The 22,607-nt window shown below is 53.4% G+C and overlaps 1 protein-coding gene across 2 annotated transcripts in view; it reads left to right on the top strand.

Moving 5' to 3' along the window:
- GRIK3 (glutamate ionotropic receptor kainate type subunit 3) overlaps positions 1-22,607 on the top strand; it is a 149,377-nt gene that overhangs the window by 91,180 nt on the left and 35,590 nt on the right. For both annotated transcript variants that reach the window (XM_064172779.1, XM_064172780.1), the window contains exons 6-10: positions 1,184-1,357; positions 4,579-4,722; positions 9,768-9,875; positions 17,087-17,200; positions 21,827-22,030. In XM_064172779.1, the coding sequence (XP_064028849.1) occupies positions 1,184-1,357; positions 4,579-4,722; positions 9,768-9,875; positions 17,087-17,200; positions 21,827-22,030 (744 nt within the window). The remainder of the gene's footprint in view (positions 1-1,183; positions 1,358-4,578; positions 4,723-9,767; positions 9,876-17,086; positions 17,201-21,826; positions 22,031-22,607) is intronic.

Here is a 22,607-nt window from a genome sequence, read left to right as displayed (position 1 = left end):
CTTTGCTGAGGGCAGTGTGTTTAGGGCCAGCGCTTGCCCAGCTCCTCCCGGCAGAGCAGAGCAGAGCTCGCTGCTGATGGATGCTGTGTCTGGGCGAACCCACAGCCTGGCTGTGTGCTGCCAGCACGGGCACGTTATTCCAGACAGCAGGAGTCACCTAGTCCGTGCTGTGTTTAACCTCTCTGGTGAGAGCAATGAGCAGTGCTCTGTACTCAGCCCCCTCCCAACCCTCCACCTCAGAGGCAGGGCTGTTGCCTTCCCACCTCCCTGCACCTTTGTGACCACTGAGCGCTGGCAGAGATTGTTCAGGATAAACTCTGATGAACTCTGTCCCATCCACGAATGATTCCCTTCAACCAAGCCCCCTGCCAGCTGCCCTTCCTCACGACATTCATCCAGGACCCCCTGGTTCCATGCTGGGGCTCACTGTTGCTGCTTAACCGCAGCCCAGTCACGGAGCCCTGACGGTGATCCCTCAGCTGAAGATCAGATTTTGACGCAGGGCAGTGCCAGGAGATGCATTAAAGAAGTGCACTGGCAGAGGCCTCCAAAAGCCCCTCTCTCGCTGCTGCCAAGTGCTGCTGGTGGGCTGGCTGCCAGCAGCTGAGGGCTGCCTGGCGGGGCTGCAGGCACACAAAGGGCATCCTCATTCACTTGCAGACTGTGTAGGCTGGTCGGAATGTCAAGAAATGCGTCTTAGTTCCTCTTTGATAGCTGTCTGCAAATTGGCATTCTGCACTCCCAGTTCCTCTGTCATCTGCAGCACCCTGGGGGCTTCAGCACTCCCAGCTCATCCTCCATAGAAGGGCCTCAAGGAGCTCCAGAGGCAGGAACTCTGCCTTGTCCCCTGCCTTGGCTGCTCTTTTTTCCCCACTTACAGAGAGCAGTCCTGGTTCTCTCTCCCCACACCTCCCTCGCCGCTTTCATGCAGACTGAGTCCTTTGTCAGGAGCTCCCCTCCGTGTGGGGGTGAACCTGCACATCTGACACCCACACTCCGCTGGCCCCCACGAGTCTCTGCAGGCAGTGACTAAGAGCAGCAGCCAGTAGAAGGCAGCAGCCATGAGGCCATCATCCTGCCTGCCGCCTCCTGCGGGCTCTGCCCTCTAACCTCAGAACCGATGCAGAAGAGACAAACAAAACACAGCTAAGCAAAATGTTTAAACTGGTTTCTCTCTTTTAAGGATCTTTATGCATTAGACCTAGAACCATATCGCTACTCTGGAGTGAACCTGACTGGCTTCCGGATCCTCAACGTGGAGAACCCCCACGTGTCCTCCATCGTCGAGAAGTGGTCCATGGAGAGGCTGCAGTCGGCGCCCAAGGCGGAGCTGGGGCTGCTCGATGGTGTGATGATGGTATGGGAGGTTTAAGGGAAGCGTGGGTGAGGTCTGGGGAGCAGATTGACAGGGCAGGGAGGGCAAGAATTGGTTTGGTTCTCGTACGAGCAGCAGCTCATCCCAAGTGTCTTCCCCAAGGTTGGCATCCTTAATAACCATGGCTTGAACTTGGTGACTTTGGGTGGTGAGTTCCCTGCAGCCCACTGCTGGGTTCACACTCTCCTTTTGCACCCCAGCTACCAACAGATTTGCCAGTTCTGAGGGGCTCTCCTCCTCCCTCCCTTCTTGCTGCTGAAACACTGCCCCCAGGACCACCAAATCTTAAAGCTTCTGGTCACAGAAAGGGCTGAGCGCAGTGGGGAAGTGCCATGGCAGTGGCAACTGGGAACCAGCAGAGAGGGAGCTGCAGCCAGCTGGGTGCTATGCCCCTTGGTGAAGGTGCTGACACTGAGGAGGATGGGCTGAGTGCACTCCAAGCCCCACAGCACCCAGAAGGGTCTCCCTCTGCCCTTGGCTGCTCTCCACAGGTTCTGTTTCAGCTCAGGGCAGGATGAGCACCTTGCAGGTTATCCCTGGAAGCAGCAGCATTCCTATCCCCTTGGACGACCCAGGTAGCCAGAGCCTCTCTGATGGGGGTGGCAGGGTCCCAGCTGTCACCACTTCTCCTGAGAGCCCCCATCCCAAGGGTGTGAGACAGCACATGGCTGGAAAGGGCTAGGCAATTCCCCAAGATTGATGCAGGGAGAACAAGCCAAAGCCATGCCCAGAGCTGGGCTTTGCTGCAGCTTTGATGACTCCTTTAGGGCCTGATGGCAGCTCTGCTCTGCTGAGTTACTGCTGGGAAGGGCCAGCACCTGCTCGCCCATCTGTTTTCCCTGCCAGGCTGTTTCAGACCCCTGCAATTGCTGACTGGCTCCCTCCTTCCCTTTCCCTCTAGGTCTGCCAGAACCAGCACCACAAGTGGCAAAGCCTCTCAGACTTTCACCTTGAGATGGCCCCTCACATCCCTCCTGTTGTTTTTGCCCTTAGAGGAGAGCTCCAGCATTCAGGCTGCAAGAGCTGGGGCTGTTCAGCCTGGAGAAGAGAAGGTTCCAGACAGACCTTAGAGCAGACTTCCAGTAGTTGAAGGGGACTACAGGAGAGCTGGGAAGGGACTTCTTACAAGAGCTTGTAGTGCCAGGACGAGAAGGAAGGGATTGAAGCTTGAGGAGGGGACTTTTAGACTGGAGATTAGGAAGACATTCTCGACAATGAGGATGGGGAGACATTGGAATAGCTTGCCCAGGGAGGTTGTGGATGCTCTCTCCCTTGGCCAGCTTGGATGAGGCCTTGAGCAACCTGATCTAGTGGAAGGTGTCCCATGGCAGGTGGCTTGAAACTTCAATGTCACTTACAACCTAAATCATTCGATGTAGCTATGAAATCTCCTTCAGCCTCCTACCTCCCTGCAGCAGTGCCCACAGCTGCAACCCTGCACTGCCTGCAGCACTGCTGGGTCTCCCCTGCTGTTGGCTCCTCCTGGGCTTCTTCAAAGGGGATCCTGCCTTTTAGCTGTGCTTGTCTGCTGTCTGTCCCAATGGGGCTCTGCTCTCAGCTGGGCTTTACAGCAGGTAATTCACCATGAAATTGGCCATATTCTTGTACCCCCTCTCTCCTTGCCCCAAACCTGCCCCTGCTGTTGTAAACAAGCCCCCAGGATGCAGGTCGGTGCCTGCTCTTCATGCTTGGGTGCTGCAGGAAGGGGAAGGTCACAGGGCTGGCTGCCAGCACTGGAGATTTTCTCCACGACCACATCCTGCTAGATATTTGCCCAGTTACTTGCTGTGTTGTTTTGCTTTATTGTGCTTTATTACACTGCTGCTGCCCTCACATCTGGTTTGTAGCTTTGTGAGGCCACCAAATGATGCATTTGCACTGGGAGGATTTACCATATCGGAGTGAAAGATAAAATCCAATTCCCTTCATCAGTGTTTGGAGGTGACATGGGGCATCTCAAATTGAATCTAAAGCCATCACATTATATGGAAAGGGGAGGGGGAAGGAACAAGGCCTGCCTAGATCAAATCATTGAAATGCAGGAAGTCTGTGAGCTCCTGATCTCGGTGACAGTTTGGTCACTTTGGCAAACCCTCTGTCCACAGACAAGCCTTTTAATCCTCTGGTTTGTGTTTGCCCATGTATAAAGCAGCATGGACATTGTGTCCTCGTTGCAGGTTTGGTTTTGCACTCAAGCAAAACAGACCAAATCAGAAAATCCTGTTCCTCTCTGCTGCGTTCAGACATCTCTGCCTGCCCTCTTTGGCAGTCCAGCAGTGGCTGCAGCGGAACAACCGGAGCAGATGCACACAGACAAGTGACATTTCCACCAGATCAGGCTTTAAGGAAGAGCTCTAAAGAGCCACCCACAGAAAAAGATGCTGGCAAGGCTTTGTCATGGGCAGAGCAATGAGTTTTGAGGATGTGCTTTGCATGAGAGGTCAGCTTGGAGGTTTACAGAAGTCCTGCATTCTAGCAGAAGCACGGACAGCAATTTCTCCAGAGCCCAATGCAGCTCTCCAGAGACCAGTGGAGCTCTCCAGAGACCAGTGGAGCTCTCCAGAGCCCAATGCAGCTCTCCAGAGCCCAGTGGAGCTCTCCAGAGCCTAGTGGAGCTCTCCGGAGCCCAGTGGAGCTCTCCGGAGCCCAGTGCAGCTCTCCAGAGCCCAATGGAGCTCTCCAGAACCCAGTGGAGCTCTCCAGAGCCTAGTGGAGCTCTTGAGAACCCAGTGGCGCTCTCTGGAGCCCAGTGCAGCTCTCCAGAGCCCAATGCAGCTCTCGAGAACCCAATGCAGCTCTCCAGAGCCCAATGGAGCTCTTGAGAACCCAGTGCAGCTCTCCAGAGCCCAATGCAGCTCTCGAAATCCCAGTGGAGCTCTCCAGAGCCCAGTAGAGCTTTTCAGAGTCCAGTGAACCTCTTCAGGCCCCAGTGGCTATCCCAAGAGCCCAGCCCTACCTTCAGGCAGCTGTTTGCAGGGTTAGACACCCAGGAGGTAGGATCACCAGCGCTGAACCAGCAGAGCGAACACCCTTGGGTCTGGCGGGTGTGGGGCAGGTGTTGGTTGGGAGGGTTCTTGCAGCCTCTCCTGTGCCACCTTAGGGACCCCTCGCTGCTGGGCTGCCTCTCTGCTGCCGTGTGCTGCCTGACCACTGCCTTGCTCCGGCAGCAGCACCAACACAAACGCTGTTCCCCTTCCCTTCAGACAGACGCTGCCCTCTTGTACGACGCGGTGCATGTGGTGTCCGTCTGCTACCAGCGCGCCCCGCAGATGACAGTCAACTCCCTGCAGTGTCACCGCCACAAGGCCTGGAGGTTCGGTGGCCGCTTCATGAATTTCATCAAAGAGGTAAAAGCAGCATTTGCACCACAACTGCCCCCACGGACACAAACCTCCCCAGCAGCAGCAGCAGCTGCGGGGAAGTGTGGTGGAGAGGCTTGGCAGGTGTCCGGGTCCGGAGGCTGGTGAGAGGCGAGAGCGGGGTACTGGCGACTCGACTCAGCATCTGCTAGGCATCAGTACAGCTTTATTAGGGTAGTGAAGCCTCTTATATAGTGCTCAGAGGAGGTGTATCCAGCTAGCCTGGGGCTGGCACAAGTGGACAGTACAGATTGGCCCAGAGCCACGTGCAAGGCGCAGGTAGGCTGCCCTGTGCCTAAAACAACCTGTGGTTCTACCCCAGGGGGCTGGCAGGCTCAGCCCCCTGAAGCTGTATCTGCCCCAGGGGCTGGCAGGCTCAGCCCCCTGAAGCTGTATCTGCCCCAGGGGCTGGCAGGCTCAGCCCCCTGAAGCTGTATCCGCCCCAGGGGCTGGCAGGTCCAGCCCCCCAGCAGGTGTGCGTGGGTTGCTCACTTGTCCACAGCCTGGCTTCCTTGAGCCAGCAAGCTCAAGGACATCTCCCATCACAAGGTCTCATGTGTATAGCTCATGTCCTGCTGTGGGAGAATTCTCCCACAGGCAGGTGGTAGAAAAATCCTCCCCCTGCCTGAGCAGGTACAAGTGGGTGGAAGCAGACAGGATATGTCAGGGGTTGGAAGGGACCCAAAGAGATCATCCAGTCTGACTCCCCTGCCAGAGCAGGGCCATGCAATCTAGCTCAGGGCACATAGGAACACATCCAGACAGCACTTGAAAGGCACCAGACATGGAGACTCCACAACCTCTCTGGGCAGCCTGTGCCAGTAATCCTTACAGTAAAGAATCATAGAATCATAGACTCAACCAGGTTGGAAGAGGCCTCCAAGATCACCCAGTCCAACCTATCCCCCAGCTTCCTCTTGTGTTGAGCTGGAAACTCCTGTGGTGCAGCTTCCATCCATTGCTCCTTGTCCTATCCCAGGGAGCAGTGAGCAGAGCCTAATACACACCAGGCTGCTGAGCACACACAGAAAGGACAAATCCTCTCTTTGCCTTCCAAACCCCATCCCTGCAGCCACACCAAAACAACCAAACCAGGCTGAAATCTCCTGTGCTGTCACCAAGACTGGCCTTGGCCTCTTCTCACGTCAGGAGCAGCTGGACCCTGCTCTCTGTGAGGCCATTTCTTAGCAGAGCAATTGTACAGCTGCCTTTCAGAGGAACATTTGCTCAGGGTCCACAAAGGACATTCAGTGCCACTAAACCAACCCCAGTGGTGAGGCTGGCAGCACTGGGTGTCTCTGCCTGTGCACTGATGAGCAGCTTTGGCAGAGCAGAGGATTTAGCAAGCACTGAGCCCAGGGAGCAAGGAGGCAGCTCCATTCCCCCTCTGTTTTCATTCATTAGCATTTCTCTCTGTTCAGCCCATCTAATTGTTTGTTTGCATCTGGCTGAAGCACTCAAGCAGGCTCAAAGCAAAGGGTGTTTGTGAGCTGGGAGCTCACAAAGGGAGTGCAGCAGAAGGAAGGTGCTAGAGCAGGTCCAGAGGAAGGCAACAAAGCTGGGGAAGGGCCTGGAGAACAAATCTGATGAGGAACAATAGAGGGAGCTGGGGATGGTTAGTTTGAAACAGAGGAGGCCGAGGGGAGACTACATAAAGGGATGTTGTGAAGAGGCTGCTGCTGGGCTCTTCTCACAGGTAATTATAGTCTGGATGTTAGGAAGAAGTTCTTCAGAAAGAGAGTGATTGGCACTGGAATGAGCTGCCCAGGGAGGTGGTGCAGTGGCCATGCCTGGAGGTGTTGAAGCCAAGCCTGGCTGGGTCACTTAGTGCCATGGTCTGGTTGGTTGGGCAGGGCTGGGTGCTAGGTTGGACTGGCTGAGTTTGGAGGTCTTTTCCAACCTGCTTGATTCTATGATCCTATGGAGGTAGAACAAGGGGGAATGGCCTCAAGCTGAGGCTGGGGAGTTTTAGATTGGATATTAGGAAACATTTTTTTACAGAAAGAGTGGTCAGGGACTGGAATGAGCTGCCCAGGGAGGTGCTGGAGTCACCCAGCCTGGATGCATTTCAGGCTGGTTTGGATGTGGTGCTTGGGGCTATGGTTTAAGGTGAATCCTGTAGAGTAGGGTTCTAGGTTGGAGTTGGTGATCCCGAGGGGCTTTGGCAACCTGCAGGTTTCTGTGATTCTGTGAGTGGTTTGCAGCCCTCCCAGAAAGGGCCCCAAGCATCCTCCCCTGCCCTCCCTCCCTGGGCTTTGCTCTGTCTCCAAAAAGGAGCCCTCACAGCAGGAAAAGCTGAAGACAGAGCTGCAGGGAGATACTGCAGCTCCCAGCAGGTATGGCTTGGTGACAACTCCCCTCATTTACCCCAAGGCCTTTGAGACTTCTGTGCCTGTGGGAAGCTACAGAGCTGGCTGCAGTCTGGGCTACACAACTGGGGCTCAGGTAAGGGTGGGCATAAAATCCCCTCAAGTCCTCAACAAGAAAGGGCAGAAGCAAGAAAGGGCAGAAGCATGAAAGGGCAGAAGCAGGTTGCTACTCATTGTTCTGTGCTGCAGCATCACCTGCAGACCCTGATTGTGGGGCACTGAGAGCTCACCCCAGTGCTGCCAGAGCTGCTGGGAGCCTCTGCAGCAGCAAAGGGGAGGAGAGAGGAGGACTCATTCCCATTGCAGACAAGAGAATGAACTTCTGTCTTTGTAGGCACCGAGGGTGGTTTCTCTCCTCTCTCTCCTTTGTGGTGTTTTGTTCCCCTCTGCAGAAAGCTGCTCCAGCTGGCTGCCAAAAGAGAGTGTAAATAATTTGTTTGGTTGGCTCCTATTGCAAATTACCCTCAGCCTCACACTCCAGTGCCTGCCTGTTGTTTCCCTGCCTGGCACTGCCTCAGCTCGTTGCAGGGATCAGCTTCCTCCCTGCTGCAATCAGAGCACACAGTAATTGCTCTCTCTAAACCTCTGCACCAAGCAGGGTGCAGAGGGACCCCCCCCACCACCACAGACAGCCACTGCCTCTGTCTGTGGTCACCGTGGGTACCACTGTCCTCACTCATGGGGTGGGCACAGGAGGGCACCTGCTGCAGGGGATCCTCCTGGAGTGAAGCTCTGCTTGTTCCTGCTTGCTGAGGGGCAGTCAGGTTGGGACAGTGGTGCTGCCAACACTAGAATGCCATCCTCACCCCGTGTGGCATCAAGCACACTGGAAGCAGGGTGACAGGGTTGAACACGGGACAGGAAGGGACAGGCTCCTCCACAGCCTCAGCCTGCAAGAGCCCAGGGCAGTGGGCATTTGGAGTGTGCCCACAGAGATGGAGCCAACAGCAGTTAGATCAGAGCCTTCTGGGGGCCATGGCACCCCCACCCTGGGTGTTTTGCAGCTGCTGGTGCCCCGTGCCCATCCCCATAGGAGATAAGGGCTCATGAACACTCTGTGTTTTCCCTGGCTTCCAGGGAGCTCCTCAGGTCCTTTGAGGAAGCCACCTGCGCCAGGGAGCAACCTGAGCACAGCCTCCCCCTGAGCTCCCAGGGGGTCAGGCTAACAGAAGGCTGGGAGGAAGCTGTCACTGCTCCCCAGGAATTAATGAGGAAGAGCCAAGGGAGTGGATTTACTGGGAAATGTGCCAGTCATCCCCCTTAGGAATCCACTACACCACCTCATCCACGGGGATATTTCAAGCTCCCCCACCCATAACAGAAATCCATTCACCAGCAAGCAGCACAGACTGGGAGCAGGCACTCAAGTGCTCAGGGGAAGAGCTCCAGTCCCAATTCTCTCAGCTCCCCCAGCTGAGACTACAGAGCAGAGGAGCATGCCAGCAGCCCAGCACTGACAGGGGCACACTCCTTGGGATGATGCTTCCAGCACCGTGCCTGGGCAGAGCAGGCAGCATGGACCATGCTGTCCCTCAGCAGCTGCTCTGCTAACACATCCAGTGCCTGACAGGCCTCCCTCACCTCCTAAATCAGAGGGATTTGCTGTGGTGGAGCTGCAAGGTGTAGAGTGGAAGAGAAACAGAATGGGAGAATAATTTGTGTGGCACCAAATCTAGACATCTTCACCCCAAACTCTTGCTCGGAGGACCAGCTGCTTGGGAGGACCAGCTCCCAAGTCAGATCAGGTTGTGCAGGACTCCATCCAGTCAAGCATTGGGAATCATAGAATCAACCAGGCTGGAAGAGAGCTCCAAGATCATCCAGTCCAACCTAGCACCCAGCCCTAGCCAGCCAACCAGACCATGGCACTAAGTGCCTCATCCAGTCTTCTCTTGAACACCTCCAGGGATGGTGACTCCACCACCTCCCTGGGCAGCCCATTCCAATGCCAATCACTCTCTCTGGGAAGAACTTCCTCCTAACATCCAGCCTATAATCTTCAGGGATGGCCTTTCCCAGCCCCAGTGGACATCTAACCCATGCTTATACAACCAAAACCTGCTCCAGGGGTACAGAACACACCACACACCCACCAGGTTCCCATGCCTGCCTCAAACACCAGAGCCTGCTACCACGGACAAGCCCTGAGCCTCTTCTGCTCTACTTTCCATCTGAAAGGAGGGTTGGGAGTAGGGAGGGGAGAATGGTCCATGACATTTTAGCTTCCCCACACCTTGGAAGCATCAGCAGGTTCATGCCAAAAAAGAAAAGGGATTATTGATGAGGTTGACTGGAGCTGTCCCAGCCCCAGGCTCCCTGCAGCTTGGTATTTATCAGCGCCGCAAGGATAAATGCAGCACGCAAGGATGCCATGATAAATGCAAGTGGGTTTTTCTCCTGAGTCATCACGTCCTGCAACAGCTGCTGAACACAACAAGGTGTGAGCAAACCCAAAACCTGCAGCAAGGGCTGCAGGAGACTTAAGCAAAGCTCCAGCTCCGTCTGCAGCCTGAACGGCGACGGAGGTGACTATTAATTAATCATGCTCTTTGGGGAGAAAAGAGCCAGGAAAAGGACTAATTAAAAGAGCACACAGTGGAGGAGACAAAAGATTGTTTCTAATAGCAAGTAACAGCCCTGCTGTGTGTTTTCTGCCTTTCACAGGCCCAATGGGAGGGATTAACAGGACGGATTGTCTTTAACAAAACCAGTGGCTTGCGGACAGACTTCGATTTGGACATCATCAGCCTCAAAGAAGATGGGCTGGAGAAGGTAGGCAGGGGGGGGTTAGGCTTATCTGCTTGGGGCTTTGTCTAATTCTGGCATTCAGGGAGCAGAGAGAATGGTTGGGGGATTGCATTGTTCCCAAGGGTGTTTTTTCTTCTCTCTCCTGGGATAATTATCAAAGGATATTTACTTGCTGGGATTTCTCAGATCCTTTTCAGGGCCCCCACTGTGACTCACCAGCCCCAAAGCTACCTGCGTGGGATTACACTTGGTAGCTCCAGAAGTGCTTGTGGCGCTTGCCTGGGATGGTGGAAGAAGCAGAAGAAACTTTCTGAGCAGCCATTAACCTCTCTTTGGCTAGGCCAAAGGTGGAAAGAATGGCAGCCTGTCCCCCCCCCCACCTTGCTGAGCCTGCAAGTGCTGCTTTTGCCCTGAGGAGGACACAGCTCTTGAAAGCATCATCTCAGTGTGATCCCCCACAATGAATCTTGCCAAAGGCTTGCAAACGACACCAGCTCATTGCAGCCTGGCCTTTGCAGGAGGATGCAGAGGATGTTCTGCTTTAATTCCTCTCTAAGGGACAATAAGAAACAAAGTGGAGTGTGTGCTGCCTGCCTGCCTGGCTGGAGGGGGCTGCTTGGGTGGCTGCATTTGCCCAGTCAGCCCCAGGTGACACAGCACAAAGGCTGCAGCCTCTGATCCTCCTAATGAGGGCAAACGTCCCCTGTGCACATGAATGCTGATGCTGATGTGCAAACCTGAGTCTTGGGTGCTCAGGGGGATTTAATTTCCTTTAATTACTCTTTGAAAAAAAAAAAAGGGGGGGGGGGGGGGGGGGGGAAGCTACATACAAAGCAGCAAAGCTCCTGAAACAGGCTACAAGGTGAGATCAGTTGGTTTAAGACAAAAGAGAGCAGCAAATGACCTGGAGTGAAGAAAGCCTGGCACAGAGGAGAGCTGATGCCAGCAGAGAGCAATACCCAGGGACCAGGCTCTAACCAGGCTCCAACTAGCAGGATGGAGGGCATCAAGAGCTCCAAGCCTGACCTTTTCCATGAGCACTTCTGAGTCCTCATCCTGCTAAAGGGCTCTTCAGACTCAGAGAGGAGCTGGCAATGGGGCAGCAAATCTCTATTTAGAGCAGTCTGCTTCCCAACAGGCACAAGGTGCCTATGGGCAGCGAGGGATGAGTGCCCAGTCCTGTAACCTCTGGGCACAGGGACAGCTTCTGCTGCCCAGGAAACGCCAGCCAGGAGCATAGGGAAGGAGTTTTCAATTAGCCAGCACAGCCTGCACAGATGACTTCTCCAGTCAAGGCTGGGGAATTAATCACAGCACAGGTAGGCAGCGCCGGGGGCTGGAGTCTGCTCAGCCCTCCTGTTTGAGAGGCTGGCTCCTGCATGGTGCAGCTCCCTAGGAGCAGGCAGCCTGGCTTCCCACCCCCCCTTTTCTTACAGTTTGGTTTTCTTTTTGCTCTGACATAAATTGTTGCCACGTTTCACACCAAGGCAGCAGCTCTTGGCTTGGTGTAAAAACAATCTCAAGGTCACCACAGTGCTCTCCTAGATGGGTTTGGTTGTTTGGTGGGATTTGGGGTTGGGTGGGGTTTTTTTTTTGTGTCAAATGTAGAATAAAAAAAACATTTCAAATAAACCCAGTGAGCTTCAGGCTCAGCTGCCAGCAGCCCAGGAAGGAGGCAGGAAAGGAGTTGGGGCAGTCCTCACCTTCTCACGAGAGCTGAGAAACACAGCATCATGGAACTGCTTTGGTTGGAAAAGGCCTCCAAGGTCATTGAGTGCAATCATTGCCCTAACACCACTATGGGCATCAAACCACGTCCCACAGTGCCATGGGCACACAGTTCTTGAGCACCTACAGGGGTTGTGTAGTTCTGGAGCCCCCAACACAAGAAGGACATGGAAGTGTTGAAGCCAGTGCAGAGGAGGCCACCGAGATGCTGAGAGGGCTGCAGCAGCTCTGCTGTGAGCACAGGCTGAGAGAGTTGGGACTCTGCAGCCTGGAGAAGAGAAGGCTTGGAGGAGACCTTGGAGTGGCCTTCCAATGTCTTGAGGGGGATAGAGGAGGGCTGGGGAGGGACTACTGACAAGGATGAGGAGGAATGGGTTTGAAGTGGCAGAGGGGAGATTGAAAGTGGCTGTTAGGAAGAAGTTGTTTGCAGTGAGGGTGGTGAGAGACTGGCACAGGTTGCCCAGGGAAATTGTGGAGCACAGAAGCACAGAATGTGATCTCCACAACCTCCCTGGAGGTATTCAGGACCAGGCTGAATGAGGCCTTGAGCAACCTGTTGTAGTGGGAGGTGTCCCTGCCTATGGCAGAGATTGGAACTGGCTGAGCTTTGAGGTCCCTTCCAACCTAAACCATTCTATGATTTCGTGACTGTGACTCCACTACCTCCCTGGGCAGCCTGTCCCAATGGCTGACCACTCTTGCAGCAAAAGAAGAGTAGGGTTAATGGTTGGACCTGATGATCCCTCACCTAGAGGGATGAGGGAGGCCACATCAGGAGTACTGTGTCCAGTTATGAGGCCCCCAGTTCAAAAGGGACACAGAACTGCTGGAGAGAGTCCAGCACAGAGCCACAGAGATGCTGAGGGGAATGAAACAGCTCTGTTAGGAGCAGAGACTGAGGGAGCTGGGGCTGTGCTGCTGGAAGAGGAGGAGCTGAGAGGTGACCTCAGCAATGGTTATCAATGTGTGCAGGTGAGTGGCAGGAGGCTGCAGCCAGGCTCTGCTGGGTGATGCCAGTGCCAGCACAAGGGGCAGTGGTGGAAGCTGAGGCAGAGGAAGTTTCACTTAAACATGAGGAGGGTTTTTTCCCTGTGAGGGTGCCAGAGCCCTGGAACAGGCTGCCCAGGGGGGTTGTGGAGTCTCCCTCTCTGCAGATATTCAAGAGCTGCCTGGCTGTGTTCCTGTGTGATCTGCTCTGAGTGCTCCTGCTCTGGCAGGGGGGTTGGAGTGGATGAGCTTTGGAGGTCCCTTCCAGCCCCTGGCATTCTATGATTTTATGATGCCAAATGTCCTTTGCAACCTGAATGATTCCATGATTCCATGCATTTTTCACAGGCTCACAGGATGTTAGGGGTTGGAAGGGACCCAAGGAGATCATCCAGTACAACCCCCCTGCCAGAGCAGGACAATCCTATCTAACACAGATCAGAGGAACACATCCAGACAGGCCTTGAAAGGCTCCACAGAAGGAGACTCCACAACCTCTCTGGGCAGCCTGTGCCAGTGCTCTGGGACCCTTCCAGTCAAGAAGTTCCCCTTGTGTTGAGCTGGAACCTCCTGTGCTGCAGCTTCCATCCACTGCTGCTTGTCCTGTCCCAGGGAGCAGTGAGCAGAGCCTGTCCCCCGCTCCTGGCAGCCCTCAGATACTTATAAACATTTATCCAACCCCCTCTCAGTCTTCTCTTTTCCCTACTATCCAACCTAACCCTCCCCTGGCACAATTTCAGGCCACAGCTTGACATCTGTTTGGGTTTGTTTTTTTCCCTACAGAACATTTTGTTTGCAGAGTCCAAACCAAACCCAGCAACTCGTGGCACAGTGGCACCGAGGGACTGCTGGGGAGCTTGTTGGCAGAGTAACAGGAAAATGGGCAAAGCAGTTGGGTACTCTGTGAACCAAATTGTTTTGAGTACAACCACAGCCTCCAGCTGTCAAACGAAGGCTTCCAGGGGGTACCAGAGGGTAGCTGCCACCGGTGGTGTTTATTGCTGCTGGGTTTATGGCTGCTGGGTGCCACTTAAAGCCCATAAGAAGCCACCAGGCTCCAGTCATGCCCCAGCCAGCCAGACCAATTTTGCCTCCAACGATGCTGAGATCTCACATTTCCCATTGTTGTTTTTTTGAAGGCTCCCTGCCAGCTCTGGAGGGGTTTAAAGTATCAGTGTCAAACCCCTGTGGAAGCTTGGGGGGGGGCAATAGTTAAGCAGAAGCAAGAAAACACCAAACTCCAAACAAATCCCACCCGGGTTGGGCATTATGGATAATAGCTTCTGTTTGTTGAGCTTTAGGATTGAACTCCTGATCCTGATACCTCCTGGATGTTCCAGGGATTACAGGAGTATTAACTAAACCTAATTACATGTAGTTTGACTATCTGACTCACACAGCTCTCTTAATGCTCTCCTTTCCTTTCTTTTCTTGCCTTCTCTGAAACGTTTCAAACCAAGTCATAGAATCATAGAATCAAAGAATCATAGAATCAAAGAATCATAGAATCAAAGAATCATAGAATCAAAGTATCATAGACTCATAGAATCATAGACTCATAGAATTATAGAATCAAAGAATCATAGACTCATAGACTCATAGAATCAAAGAATCATAGACTCATAGACTCATAGAATCAAAGAATCATAGAATCAAAGTATCATAGACTCATAGAATCATAGACTCATAGAATCATAGAATCAAAGACTCATAGACTCATAGAATCATAGACTCATAGAATTATAGAATCAAAGAATCATAGACTCATAGACTCATAGAATCAAAGAATCATAGAATCAAAGTATCATAGACTCATAGAATCATAGACTCATAGAATCATAGAATCAAAGACTCATAGACTCATAGAATCATAGACTCATAGAATTATAGAATCAAAGAATCATAGACTCATAGACTCATAGAATCAAAGAATCATAGACTCATAGAATCAAAGAATCATAGACTCATAGAATCATAGAATCAAAGAATCATAGACTTACAGAATCAAAGAATCATTATCACAGTATCAAGGTTGGAAGAGACCTCACAGATCATCAAGTCCAACCCTTTACCACAGAGCTCAAGGCTAGACCATGGCACCAAGTGCCACATCCAGTCCTGCCTTGAATAGCTCCAGGGATGGCGACTCCACCACCTCCCCGGGCAGCCCATTCCAGTGTCCAATGACTCTCATAGAAGCATAAAAGAACCATAGAATCATAGAACCAAAGAATCACAGAATGAAAGAATCATAAAATCATAGAATCAAAGAATCATAGACTCAGAAGTATAGAATCATAGAAGCTTAGAATCACAGAATCAAAGAATCATAGACTCATAGAATCAAAGAATCATATAATCATAGAATTATAGACTCAAAGAATCATGGAAGCATAGAATCAAAGAATCACAGAATCAAAGAATCATAGAATCATAGACTCATAGAAGCATAAAATCATAGAATCAAAGAATCATAGACTCATAGAATCATGGAATCACAGAACTATAGAATCAAAGAATCCTAGAATCAGTCAGGGTTGGAAGGGACCACAAGGAGCAGCCAGTTCCAACCCCCCTGCCATGCCCAGGGACACCCTACCCTAGAGCAGGCTGCACACAGCCTCAGCCAGCCTGGCCTCAAACACCTCCAGCCATGGGGCCTCAACCACCTCCCTGGGCAACCCATTCCAGCCTCTCACCACTCTCCTGCTCAACAACTTCCTCCTCACCTCCAGCCTCACTCTCCCCACCTCCAGCTTTGCTCCATTCCCCCCACTCCTGTCACTCCCTGTGAAGTGCCACACAGTTAATTTTCTTAAGGACAGCTCAAGGCAGTTAACAGGGCTGCAGTGCTGCTGGCAGGGGCTTCCCAACCCTCCTCCTCCTCTCCCATGCACTGTTAGAATCTTTTGACAGTGCAGCTGGAGTGTGATGGGAGGAGATAAGGGGGAATTGCTCTGGTTCTGCATGAAATATTCAGAGCCCTTCAGAAAGTTTGTGGAAATTCTTGGAGAATTTATGATTTCTTCTTTTTTTTTGCCCTGCCAGGCAGCACTGCTCATTACAAAGTCTCTTTTAGGGGATGCAGTAAAACCAAGTTCTCCCCTTGGACTGCTGAAGAGGTGGAAGAATCTTAAAAATAGCCATAAATAAAATATGGGAAGTTGCTGGCTCCCCAGTGGGCTCCAGCTGGCTGCCTTTGGTTGCTCTCCGAGTCCCACCTCACAGCTTGACCCTAGGATGGATCGTTCTGTTCCCATTTCCATGCAGAGCTTTGCTTCTCCTCACTCTCAGGCTGGCTCCACAGCCACCCTGCTCAGTCTGCTGGCAGCAATCCCGAATTCCTCCAGCTTTCCTGGTGTTTTTTCCCATGTCACAGCCCTTTAGCCAGCTCTGCCTTCAGAGTTTGCTCTGTGGAGATCAGCCTCAGGGCTGCTCAGTTACTTCTCTTAAGCAGAAGGAAGGTTTGCTGTTTCTGCATCAACATCTCCTGCCTCTTCTTCAGGCTCTGATAATGGATTCAAATTGGCAGCTGGAGAAAAACAGCACCTCAGAGTGATAAGGAATGGAGCTGCCCATGCCCATGCCTGAGCAGGTCACCTGTGTCACTCAGGCTCCCCAGAGAGGTTGTGGAATCTCCTTCTCTGGCAACTTTCAAGGCTTGTCTGGATGTGTTCCTCTGTGATCTGTGCTGGATTGTGTGCTCTTGCTCTGGCAGGGGGGTTGGACATGGTGATCTGGTGAGATGCTGGCACAGGTTGCCCAGGGAGGCTGTGGCTGCTTCCTCCCTGGAGGTGTTTAAGGACCAGGTTGGATGAGGCCTTGAACAACCTGCTCTAGTGAGAGGTGTCCCTGCCTATGTCGAGGGGCTGAAGCTGAATGATCCTTGAGGTCTCTTCCAACCTAGACCATTCTATGATTCTATCTCCTTGGGTCCCTTCAAACCTCTGTGATCCACTGCCAATCCCATTGAGTGAACCTCTCTGACAGGGTGAGCAGGACCCTTCCAGGGTGACCCATTAGAAACAGATCTTGTCACAGCACAGGGGACAGGAGTGATGCCTAGCAAGGATTTGCAGAGCTGCTCAAGTTCAGTTTTATTCTCCTCACCAAAGAGCAGACTGGTGGGGAAATAAAAAAGAGAAAGAAAATGCCTTCAGACTTGTGGAGCTCTTTTGTTCTGCTTTCTCCTTGCCCAGAGTTGACTCTTCAGCATGCTTTGAAGCATTTGCCCTCACAGAACCTTTGCACCTTGCTCGTTGAGCCCCCAAATTCCACCCATTGTGGTCTTCTCTCATGCACCTGAAACAAAGGGCAGCAGAGAGGTTGGTTACTGTGCAGGTGCAGCTGTCACCTGCAGCTGAAGTGTTCCTGCTCATCTGTCCAGCTGATGCAAGACCAGAACTTGAGGTTTGCTTCCCTTTACTGAAGATGAAATAAGCTTCGTTTGCAGGCCAGTAGGATGCTGACAGCAAGTGAGGAATGTGAGGAATGTTCACAGGTTTGCTTCCTCCTTTCAGGTTGGAGCTTGGAGCCCTTCAGATGGTTTGAACATCACCGAAATCTCCAAAGGACGAGGGCCCAACGTCACCGACTCGCTGAGCAACAGATCCCTCATTGTCACCACTGTCCTGGTAGGAGACTTCAAGTCTTTGTCCTTCTCCACGATCTCAGCTATTTGGCACATCCACAGCATCCCAGCAGAGACCTTGCTAGCCAAGCAAGGGCACAGAGTGCCTCACACAAGTGCTGGGCTCAGCAGGGCACTGTGATGCCTGTGCACTGCAGTGAGGTGACCCCCTCTGATGCCACCACTCCCCAGCAGGCTGCCTGCCAACATGACAGTGAGGTTGGCATGGGCCAGCAGGTACCATGCATTGCTTGTGCCCAGAATGATGCTGCTCATCCCTCTGAGCAACTCTGCTGCAGCTGCCCAGCCAGCTCCCCTGTCCCTCTCTGCTCCCTTCATGCAGGAGGTTTGCATGTGCTGAGCTCCAGGAAAATGCCCAGCTGCCCATTTTCCAGCAGTGCCCAGTTACCAGGGCAGAGCAGGGCAGTGGTGGGAACTGTCAGATCCCTCCCCAGACAGAGGGATCCTTCCTGCTTACAGGAGGGAACAGGAAGAGCAAGCTTAGCTGTGACAGATCTGCTCCTTTGCCCCTCCTAAGTCCAGCTCAGGGACCTGCTCCTACCCAGCACAGCGCAGCTGCTGAGCAGAGCTGCTCTGCTCCCTGCCATCATGCAGCAGTTTGTTCTCACCTCCACAACTGGGCCTGACAGCAGGCAGCAGATCAGAGTGAATTTGTGTTTCCCAGCTAACAAGTCATGACCAGTGCCACAAGTTTCTTGTGCCATTGGTTTCTGAGAGGCTGCACCACACAGCACGGGCTTGTGGCATGTCACTGGCAAGCAACAAAAAGGTGCCAGCCCTTGGCCAGCCTGCCCACAGCTGGGCCTCAGTTGTGGGTTTGACCAGGGAAATTTTCTGCCCCTTTCGTGGTTCACATTTTCAAGGAGCAGAAAGGTGCAGGTGGTAAAGAGCCAGCTGGGATGGCACTGCAGGTCCTGAGCAGTGTGAGCCCCTGGGATGTCCCTGCCTTCCCAAAACGAGGTGGATAAGGAGCTGCTTTACTTTGAGGGTGGTAAAGCACTGGAGCAGGCTGCCCAGAGGAGATCTATAAGCCATCTGCTTCCCATGCCTTTTGGGGGCAGCATTTGCATCTCACACTCCATGGGCACATACAAGTTACAGAACATACAAGGGTGACATCGGTCCCCACTCCTAGAGCCTGCACATGTGCAGGGTATTAATGACAGAATGGCAGGGGCTGGAAGGGACCTCCGAAGCTCAGCCAATCCAACCCCCCTGCCAGAGCAGGAGCACTCAGAGCAGATCACACAGGAACACAGCCAGGCAGCTCTTGAATATCTCCAGAGAGGGAGACTCCACAACCCCCCTGGGCAGCCTGTTCCAGGGCTCTGGCACCCTCACAGGCAAAAAATCCTCCTCGTGTTCAAATGAAACTTCCTCTGCCTCAGCTTCCACCACTGCCCCTTGTGCTGGCACTGGCATCACCCAGCAGAGCCTGGCTGCAGCCTCCTGCCACTCACCTGCACATATTGAGAACCATTGCTGAGGTCACCTCTCAGCTCCTCTTTTTCCAGCCCCAGCTCCCTCAGTCTCTGCTCCTAACAGAGCTGTTCCATTCCCTTCAGCATCTCTGTGGCTCTGTGCTGGACTCTCTCCAGCAGTTCTATGTCCCTCTTGAACTGGAGGACCCAGAACTGGACACAGTACTTCCAGATGTGGCCTCAGCAGGGCAGAGTAGAGGGGCAGGAGAACCTCTCTTGTCCTACTAACCACAGCCCTTCTAATCCACCCCAATGGCACTGGCCCTCCTGGCCACCAGAGCACATTGCTGGCTCACGCTCAGCCTCCCATCCACTAGGACCCCCAAATCCTTTCCCCCTTTGCTGCCTTCCATCACTCAGTCCCCAACCTATCCTGCTCCCTGGGATTGTTCTTTCCCTTGCCTGTCCTACAACTCCCTTGCCTGCAGGAGAAGGAAATGTGCTCAGACCTGAGTTCTGCAGCAACTGCATTTTCATTTGCTGGGCTCTGAGGAGAAACCACAATGATCAATTTCATTTGCATTTGCAACACCTCTTTGTACCTCCACCTCTGTGTAAGCGATCGCAGAGAAGCCATGGGAGGAAACCATTCAAAGGAAGAGCAGGAAAGGTTGTTTTGGGGTTGGGTTTCTTTTTTTTTCTCCTTCCCTTTTTGCTCATATTGAAGTGACTTGTTGGAAGAGAAATATTACCCCAGCAGCCAGCACTGCTCTCCCCAAGCAATATGGGAACTGTGAAGTTATGAAATTGAGGGCACCTTCACTGAGAAATCGATTAGCAAACGGAGAGCGTTTGTGAATTGGATGTCTGGCCATTTGCAGTAATAAATTGTGAAATAGTCCGTGGATAAGTGGTTCACAGAGTTCAGAATTACCCCCTAGGAAACGCTGGAGACCTGCAGATGCATTCCTGAGGCGAGCTGCATGCTAGCGCTCGGCGCCTGGGCTCCTCCATATGGATGTGACCCCCGCGGTGCAGCCCCGGGATTAATTGTCATTTATGGCTGCTCCTCTGCCGTGCCCCGCAGAGATCCACGGGTCCAGCTGATCCCAACAAAGGCCTGAGTCCAGAGGAAAAAGCCAAGGGGGTAGCCAAGGAGCCTGGGTTTTAACTGAGCCCTGTGTGCCAAGCTCAATGCCACGGGCACGATCCTACCGGTTCAGCTTTGCAGGTCTGCAAGTGGAGCTGCTCCTGCCCTCTTGTCCACTCCCTGCCCTGCTCTGAGGCTGGGCTGGCACCTCCTGCCCATCCACTCTGGGGCTGGCTGGGAATCAAAGGGTGTCAACCCAGGCTGGCACAGGCCAGCTCTGGGTCCAAGCCTCAAGGTACCCATCAGCTCTCCAGTAGTACTCTAACTGGGACTCCAGGTCTTCCCTCTCACAACTTCAAGACCTCCCATCCCAAAGACTCCAGTACCGTGGCTCAGGAAGGCCCTTGCTGGCCACCCCATAGGCAAGAATTGTGACCTTGCAGGAGCTGTCTCCCACCCTCCCCTTCTAGCTTCTGCCTTTTGCCTGCCATCCCCATCTGTCCTCTACACATTTTCTCCCTCGGGCTCCCCAGCATCCCTTGTCCTCAGTGACTGCCCAAGCCTGATACTCCCCAAAGGGCTGCATGGTTGGGTGTGTTTCTAACTTCACCTGCCAGCCCCTGCTAGAGGCAGAGACCCACAGAGAACAGCCTTCTGGAGAGCCCTTCCTCAGTCCTCCTTCACTTGTGCTGGTGCTTGGCACTGCTGTCATTAAAGGCTCCCTCCCCCCATTACCTTCCCACAGCAGCTCTAACCAGAACAGGCAGCAGAGCTTTGATCTGGGCAGCAGTAGGGCTCTGAACCCTGGGCACAGGGGAGTCATAGAATCATTGAATAAAGCAGGTTGGAAGAGAGCTCCAAGCTCAGCCAGCACAACCTAGCACCCAGCCCTGACCAACCAACCAGACCATGGCACTAAGTGCCCCAGCCAGGATTGGCTTCAACACCTCCAGGCACAGCAATTCCACCACCTCCCTGGGCAGCCCATTCCAATGCCAATCACTCTCTCTGCCAAAAACTTCCTCCTAACATCCAGCCTGAACCTCCCCTGGTACAACTCGAATAGAATCATTAAGGTTGGCAATGCCCTCCAAGTCCATCCATTGCTCCAATACCACCATGCCCACTAAACCATGTCCCAGAGTGCCATCTCCACCTGTTCCTTGAACACCTCCAGGGAAGGTGACTCCACCACCTGCCTGGGCAGCCTGTTCCAGTGCCTGACCACTCTTGCAGCAAAGACATTTTCCCCAATATCCAATCCATTTATCCACCCCCACTCTTTTATTGCTTCTTCACACTCGCCTTTCTCCGAGCATGAAATGGTTCTTTCTCTCTCTGAAATCCCACCAAATGGAAAACAGTTGGCTGCTCAGAAGAGAGAAAATTAAATTTGGTGGGGAAAACAAGGCTGCTAATTAGCTGATGTGCTGTGCAAAGTTAATTTATTCCCAACACATCACCACGCCAACGCTGCCTGAAGAGGCTGAGCCTCGTGGCGCAGGATGACCCATGGGGGTCACAGGCTCACAGGATATTAGGGGTTGGAAGGGACCCAAAGAGATCATCAAAACCAACCCCCCTGCCAGAGCAGGACAATGCTATCTAACACAGATCACACAGGAACTCATCCAGACAGGCCTGGAAAGGCTCCACAGAAGGAGACTCCACAGCCTCTCTGGGCAGCCTGTGCCAGGGCTCTGGGACCCTTCCAGTCAAGTTCTCCCTTGTGCTGAGGTGGAACCTCCTGTGCTGCAATTTACATCCATTGCTCCTTGAGCTATCCCAGGGAGCAGTGAGCAGAGCCTGTCCCCCCCCTCCTGGCCAACCCTCAGATGCTTATAAACATTTATCCAATCCCCTCTCAGTCTTCTCTTCTCCAGACTAAGCAGTCCCAGGTCCCTCAACCTCTCCTCATCAGCCATGCCCTCCTGTCTCCTCATCATCCTCCTAGCCCTCCTCTGGACCCTCACCAGCAGATCCCTGTCCCTCTTCAACTGGGGAGCCCAAAACTGAACACAGTATTCAAGATGAGGTCCAGTGAGAGCTGAGCCCACAGCTGAGCTGTGATGGGGACTTTTTGCCTTCCCTGGTGCAGGAAGAGCCCTTCGTCATGTTCCGTAAGTCAGACACAGCCCTGTTTGGGAACGACCGCTTTGAGGGCTACTGCATCGACCTGCTGAAGGAGCTGGCCATCATCCTGGGCTTCACCTACGAGATCCGCCTGGTGGAGGACGGCAAATACGGCGCCCAGGATGAGAAGGGGCAGTGGAATGGCATGATCAAGGAGCTCATCGACCACGTGAGTGAGCCCCATCTGCAGCTACCAAAGGGTGGCTGTGTCCTGGCTTCCCCTGAGGGGCTTTCTGCCTAGGGGAGGGATGGGTGCCCACTGCTTGCTGTCTCGGGACAGCCACACTCAGCTCCTCGCCCCATCTGCAGCTGCCAAGGGGTGGCTGTATCCAGGCTGTCCTTATGGGGCTTTCTGCCTAGGGGAGGGATGGGTGCCCACTACTTGATGGCTCAGGGCAGCTACACTGAGCTACTCACCCCATCTGCAGCTGCCAAGGGGTGGCTGTGTCCAGGCTGTCCCTGTGGGGCTTTCTGCCTGGGGGAGGGATGGGTGCCCACTGCTTGCTGTCTCGGGACAGCCACACTCAGCTCCTTACCCTATCTGCAGCTGCCAAGGGGTGGCTGTGTCCAGGCTGTCCTTGTGGGGCTTTCTGCCTAGGGGAGGGATGGGTGCCCACTACTTGATGGCTCAGGGCAGCTACACTGAGCTCCTCGCCCCATCTGCAGCTGCCAAGGGGTGGCTGTGTCTGGGTTGTCCCTGTGGGGCTTTCTGCCTGGGGGAGGGATGGGTGCCCACTGCTTGCTCC

This window comes from Pogoniulus pusillus, chromosome 37 (genome assembly GCF_015220805.1).
Source record: "Pogoniulus pusillus isolate bPogPus1 chromosome 37, bPogPus1.pri, whole genome shotgun sequence".
Classification (NCBI taxonomy): domain Eukaryota; kingdom Metazoa; phylum Chordata; class Aves; order Piciformes; family Lybiidae; genus Pogoniulus; species Pogoniulus pusillus.
Note: the sequence above shows the minus strand (reverse complement) of the source record. Positions and strands in the feature narration are given on the sequence as shown.